Source organism: Phocoena phocoena, chromosome 20 (genome assembly GCF_963924675.1).
Source record: "Phocoena phocoena chromosome 20, mPhoPho1.1, whole genome shotgun sequence".
Taxonomy (NCBI): Eukaryota; Metazoa; Chordata; class Mammalia; order Artiodactyla; family Phocoenidae; genus Phocoena; species Phocoena phocoena.
The window spans coordinates 16632516-16639132 of record NC_089238.1 but is presented as its reverse complement, the minus strand read 5'-3'; the positions used below and the strand labels follow the sequence as shown (position 1 = coordinate 16639132).

The window sequence follows — 6617 nt, the reverse complement described above, 5'->3', positions numbered from 1 at the left end:
ATTTAATGAATCTCCCACCACGTGGCTTCAAGCTACCAGGACACAAGCCCCACCGACACCCTTAATCTTCTCCTCAGCTCTTCTGCTGAAGAATTTGGCCTTCACGATGACAGGCTGCTTTGGGAGCTTTCCCTTCCCCAGAACTCTGTAGTAACCCGATCGCACCACATCAATGATAGGAGCAGCTCCAGTCTTGTTCTTGGCAGCATTTACCCGTGTCTGCTCACTGACCAAGGTCCACAATTTATCAAGGTTGACAGTTGGGCAGAAGCTCTGGTTCCTCTTTAAGTGGTAATGCCTCATACCAACTTTCCCAAAGTATCCTGGGTGATATTTGTCGAAGTTGATCCTGTGGTGATGCATGCCACCAGCATTACCGCGGCCTCCCGGGTGCTTCCGGTGTTTGCCGATGCGGCCGTGGCCGTGGCTCACGTGCCCCCTAAGTTTCCGGGTCTTCCTTAGTCTGGATGGCATGTCAGCGACCGAGACGAAAAAGCTCTTTTTGCTTTTTGACACCCCTGATGGGTCTGGAGCCAGGACTAGAACCTCGCAGCTGTGGGCTGGTTAACCCTTCCAGGGTCAGTGGCCTGTGTCCACAGTGGCAGCTCAGAATGTGGCTCCTCTGTAGCCCAGAGGGCAGGTGATCCTATGTAAGCAGACTGGTGGGTTCTAGGAGGGAGAGCAGCTGGAGAGCCATGAGCGCAGCCAGCCACGTACTACCCCTGCAGCCTTGGCACTTTTGCTGTCCCTGGGTGCTGACAGAGCAAACTACTGGAACTGCTCCGGCTGCTTGAGGCTCCTGTCCTGTGACATGAGCTGTTTATACCCGCCTGGTATTCCCCCACCCCAGGCTCTCCGCCCTCACCTCCTGCCCCTAAAGCATCACAGGAAGGGGGCCCTTTCTCTCTTCCAGACATTGTCCTTCCATCAAGCTGTCTACCTCTCCAATCTCCCCTTTCTCCATTTAGTTTTTATGTTTTCAGCTGCTTCCATTCTGCTACCCCTTGACAGCAGCATGAAAACACCTCCACCAGCTGTGTACAGACCTACTGTTTGCCTGCATAGATGAGGAAACTGGGTATTAACATAAACAATTTGGTTGATTTATGTTAATAAACTTTGGTAAATAACACATTAGGCCCATATTATCATGAGATGTGGTTCTCTTGGGCAGTGTGTGACTGGTGAGAACCCTACCTGATGCTGCCCTGCCCTCTCCCCCTTTCCTGGGAGGGTGGGAGGCACCTCGGGGAAAGTGGCTGGCTGTGTAGAAGAAAGCGAAGGTGTTGGTCAGTGATATTTCAGGATCACTGGGTTTGCAGGGCTGAGGCTGAGTGTGGACCTGCAGAGAGAGGTTTTGATTCCTCCTCTGTCATGCTGGAGACGTTACTACCGGTTCCCCTGTGGCACTTCTGTTGTGGGTGGAGAATCCCTCAGACTGTCAGACCACTCACTCCAACTGGAGCAGAAAACATACTGCTTATATTTGCAGGTATATCACTTTGGATTTATTTAAATGGCCAGAGAGTACCCTCTTTTGATGAGAGGATGGGGTAGGATTGTTGCTTTAAACTGTTGATACAGACATTTGCAGATATCTGAGCTAGGTGTAATGTGGCTGACTTTTAGGTGGAGACAACTTGTGCTTCCAACCAAACATGTTCTTGAATCTAGTTATACATGTTTGTATGAGGTCTTACCAAAATAGAGTACAGATTAGCAGGGGCGTTTCCCATGATCCCATAGAAATAATGTTTGTGACATATTGTTAAGGAAGCAAGATATGAGAAAACAAGCTTAGTGTGGACCCACTTAAATGTAAAACTCTTCATAGTGCTGTGTAAAAGATCTAGATCTGGAAATACAAACACCAGCAAGGCCCTGAGGAGTAGGATTAGGTGTGCAGTTTTGTGAGTGGTGCTTTTCAGTGTTGACTTCCTGCACTTGCATCCTGTTTGAATTTGTTAAGGTGGGCAAGCATTTTACACTTTATACACACTGTTCAAAGATAAACTGAGGCATAAGAATTTATTTGAGCAAAACTCAATTGGAACCATGCAGCACCCAATCTAGCAGAAAGGAAGGAGCTTCAAGGAGCTAAACAAAATGACTTTTACAGGCAGAAAGGGACAGGAACAAGAAAGTTTTATCAGCAAAAAAGGGGGTTGGTTACTGCCAAGTTACTTTCCTTTAGGGGACGGCAGGGGTCTCTCAGGTAGATTACCTAACCAGTGCTGATCCGGTGATTCCTGATTGATGGTTTAAGATTCTATTTCTGGGAGAGCCGAAACTGTAATTAAGTCTCAGTTTGGTGACATGGGGCTTAGCATAAGCGACTCCGTTCTGAGCTTGTATCTTGTTTTTAACAACACACCAACCCACGAAGAAAAGCAAAGCCTCAGGGTTAGGTGTCCAGCCCAGGCAAAGGGAAGAGGGAGGCAGGAAAGAAGCAAAGGAAGGTGGCTCTATCCACTGTGAGTCTAGTGGGAGAAGGAAGGTCAGCCTTTTGTTGAAGACCTCTGTTAGCTTTAGCTGCCACAGGGGGCCTTTATGAGAGCCAGTAGTAGGGAAGGAACATCAGCATGTGCAAGGGTGCCTCCCACCCCAACCATGGTTGGGTGCCCTGGCCCTTCCTTCGTCTCATGGATCAGGGCAACAGACTGAGTACTCCTCACAGATCAGGCTTGGTGTGTGGTTCGTGAACCAAGCAACTGATGAGGAAGACCACAGAAGTCAAAAGCATTTTCCTCTGTTTTCCACTGTCAACCAACAAAACGAAGAAAGAAGATAAGAAAAGAGTATATTTGGCGTCTTAAGAATTGCAATTCGGAAGACACAGATTTGATTAAAAGGGAAGGAGTGTTCCAGGGAAGAGAAAAAGTCAGGGGCTTATAAAGGCAAAAGCCACGAGACTGTACTCTGACACAAGAAAAGAAATACTCGTCCTTAGGGATGGCGGTCACGAGTTGTTTTAGGTTAAGGATCTGATAAATAGATAGGCTGTCATGAGTTATATTAGGGTAAGGGTAAGTATCAAGTTTCTGGCAGATGTTCTGGATGCCTTCCTTAGGACAGTAAGTGGTCAAAACATCAGATTTCATCCAGGCTGAGCCATGCATAAATTACTTTGTCAGTGGCCTTCCAGCTCTATTTTGGAGAGCTCTCTTGGCAGTACTCTATTTTGATTTTCCTTTCACACCATCTTTTCCTTTTTTCTTCTAATAATTTTTTCTGATTTTAAAATTCACATTTTCTTTGAGGAGAATGAGCATCTGGGAAATACAGTAAAGTTTAGAGGAGAAATAAAAATTATCCGTAATTTCATCACACACAGATACACAAAAATATTAACCATGGTTATTTTCTTCCTGTTTAAAAAAAGTTTTTTTTAACAAAATTTAATCATATGTGTGGTTTTGTATCTTTGTCTTTTCTTTTTCTTTTTTTTTTTTGCCTGCCGGGCCCTTCATTGTGGCTCGTAGGCTCCAGAGTGCATGTGCTCAGTAGTTGCAGGTGCTGGCTTAGTTTCCCCGTGGCATGTGGGATCTTAGTTCCCTGATCAGTGATGGAACCCGCGTCCCCTGCATTTGCAGGCAGATTCTTAACCACTGGACCAACAGGGAAGTCCTTGTATCTTTTTCATTCAATATTATGAGTGTTTCCACCATCAATATTTTCCCAGGACGTACTTTGTAACTGAAACTGAGTCCCTTGGAAATCGAGTTCCTTTACTGAGTTTATGATAAATCTCTCTCCAAAACTTTATTCCCTTTCTTATCCCCTCTGATCTCAATCCTGTGCTAACTGAACACTAATCACCCAGAGTCAGATGGCTAAAATTACTGTTGTTGATAACATCGTTAATGTACTAACCTTGCTATTACAGATGTCATCATTAAGGTATAAACTCACGTTGTTTCTCCAGAGGAAGATGAGCTAACAGACTCCTGAACCATGGGCCACGTGGCCAGAAAACTGTAAACCAGAGACATCCTAACTCCCAAAACTACAATTAAGAAATGTCACAGAAATGTCACAAGATGATGATTAATCCCAGCCTCTTTGTTCTTCCCCTTGTGGACTTAAAAAATTCACAACCTAAAAGTTGAGAGTTATGTTTTATTTGGCGGGAATTTTTAGGACTTCAAGCCCGGGAGGCAGCATCTCAAGTAACCCTGAGAAAACTGCTCTGAGGAGGTGGTGGGGTGGGGAGAGCCAGGTTATATAGAAGTTTTGCAACAAAGGGCAGGTAGTTGGAGCATCAAAGGGTTATTCTAAATTAAAGAAAACCAGATACCCCAAATTAAGGAATTTAGCGCTTTTCTATATATGGGAAGATGCAAGAGTCTGGGCTCACTGAAATCATTCCTTTGATATGCACCTCAGCTATCTGGGGCCAGTATCCTGTGTTTTCACATCCTCAGTTCCCTCAGGGCTCACGGTAGGGAGTGGCTGCAGTCTGATGGCTGCTAGATGGCAGGTATTCTTTCCTTCCTGAGTTTCCTTGGGGCTCACCAGCTCACGGATGGAGGGCTGCAATTGCTGATGACTGACATCCTTTGTTTACTGATGTGGCAGGAAATATTCCATTCCTCACCCTTAAAAAAAACCCCTAGGGCTTCCCTGGTGGCGCAGTGGTTGAGAGTCCGCCTGCCGATGCAGGGGACACGGGGTTCCTGCCCCGGTGCGGGAAGATCCCACATGCCGCGGAGCAGCTGGGCCCGTGAGCCATGGCCGCTGGGCCTGCGCGTCCGGAGCCTGTGCTCTGCAACGGGAGAGGCCACAACAGTGAGAGGCCCGCGTACTGAAAAACAAAAAAGAAAAAAAACCCTCTAACTCAGAGACCAAGGTGAAGTGGATCTGAGGCTTGCTTCACACTCCCTTGCTTGGCACCCTGCAGTAAGTCCTTACTTTGCTGCAAACTCCCCTTGTCAAAGTTTGGCTTTTTTCACTTGGGGCATAAGAGGCCTTTGCTCGGTTACATATATGCTGCAAAGTATTTTTTTTAAATACACATCAAAAATCTAATAAATCTTAAGCCGGATAGCAGAACTACGGGCCTCCGTGCGAAGCACTACCAGCCTGGAGTACAGCCGGAGGTGTGAAGAGTCTTCCGCTCACAGTCCAGCCCAGTCCGGGCCGCTCGCGGACTGGCCAGGTCCCCAGGCCCCGCCCATTCAGCGCCGACAGGCGGCCGCAGTGCGCAGGAACGGAAGCTAGGCCGCCCCTCCCCCACTCACTTCCGGCCGCGGCTCAGTTCTCCCGCCTCCGCCTGCGCCGAGGCTCGTGGTTGTCCCGCCATGGCACTGTCGCGGGGGCTTCCGCGGGAGCTGGCCGAGGCCGTGGCCGGGGGCCGGGTCCTGGTGGTGGGCGCGGGCGGCATCGGCTGCGAGCTCCTCAAAAACCTCGTGCTCACCGGCTTCTCCCACATCGACCTGGTGAGGGCCAGGCGTGCGCGCGGGCTGAATGGCGGGCCGTGGAGCCGGGGCCGGGGGATCGGGGCCCGGAGGTCCGGACCTGAGCTGTGGGTGCGGGGGCGGACCAAGAGGCCCTGGGGTCGTCGCTGCCCACCTAGGGGGAGCTCTTCGGAGGCTGCGGGGCGGGCGCCGCTGCACGCCGGGCCCGCTCCGCACGCTGAGGAGGCCAAGGGCCCGGGTCTTCCGGGCGTCCCGCGAAGAGCCGTCCCCCGCCTCCCAGGCAGCGCCAATTTGTGGCGGCTCTGGGGTGTGGAAGAGTCCTCGTGTCTTCGCTTCAGAGCAGTTCCCCAGCTTTAACCGGAGGCAGGAGAGGATTGTCTCGAGTCCCTTGGGGATGTTGTGAGTGTTCAATTCGAAGTCCCCCTTAACTCAAATAATATGCAGAGCAGAGGATGGCGGTGGTAACAACCAGGACCTACTGAGCGCTTGTCCCGAGCCCGGCGCTGTCCTGCGCGGTTTACTCGCCTTAACGCACTTAATCTTCACTACCATCATAGGCTTGTAAACGCTGTCTTCACCCCATTTTATTTTTAACAGATAAGAGGAAAAGTGAGGTACTGTGGGGTTTAGTGACTTACCTAGGACTCGTTTGTGGTTCGCGCTCCTCTCTTCTGGGTGCAATCTGCGTGACATTGTTATCACCGTAGATTATTTCGTTAAAGGTATTGGTTAGGATTTTAACTTTTGCATTGTTGAACAGTGACGGGAAGCTACTGTAATTCTGAGTCAAGTCATTTCTGTTAATGTAAAACTTTTTAGAGATTGGAGTTGTAGCCTGAAATTTGGATGTGAGTTTATAGAATCTTAAGGTGTAGTGGAAACAGGGAATTAAAAAAAAAAAAAAGTAGAGGTGGCCGACTGAACTAATAAATGAGTGACTGGGGGGGAAAAGCATTTACGCATTTTCCATTGGTTTTTATAGGGTTAGTCTTTCCATTCAGTTCTGTATCCCAAATATGAATGTGGCATAGCTAATACCTACTAATACTTCTTCAAAATGATCATTGGGGCACCTGAAAAATAAATGCTGATCCTTTTTTATTTGGTTTAATTTTTGTAGTAAATTTAGAAAGCACAGATAAAAAATGTTAGGTGATTATATGTTTTGGTGATTTTCACCAAAACCATTAGGGTGTTTCA

General features: G+C 48.2%; 2 protein-coding genes across 2 annotated transcripts in view; one reads left to right on the top strand and one right to left on the bottom strand.

Annotated features, from left to right (window-relative positions):
- Positions 1 to 27: 27 nt before the first annotated feature.
- LOC136141079 (large ribosomal subunit protein uL15) lies at positions 28 to 474 on the bottom strand. Its single transcript, XM_065899231.1, has one exon. The coding sequence runs from the start codon at positions 472 to 474 to the stop codon at positions 28 to 30; it is 447 nt and encodes a 148-aa protein (XP_065755303.1).
- A 4759-nt stretch (positions 475 to 5233) lies between these two features.
- Positions 5234 to 6617, top strand: part of UBA2 (ubiquitin like modifier activating enzyme 2) — a 31649-nt gene continuing 30265 nt past the window's right edge. Inside the window, exon 1 of the mRNA XM_065898692.1 lies at positions 5234 to 5438. Coding sequence (XP_065754764.1) covers positions 5301 to 5438 — 138 coding nt within the window. The 5' untranslated portion in view covers positions 5234 to 5300. The remainder of the gene's footprint in view (positions 5439 to 6617) is intronic.

Bases quoted from the DNA above. Each gene is read 5' to 3' on its own strand.
- LOC136141079 (XM_065899231.1), bottom strand. From the start codon at position 474: ATGCCATCCAGACTAAGGAAGACCCGGAAACTTAGGGGGCACGTGAGC.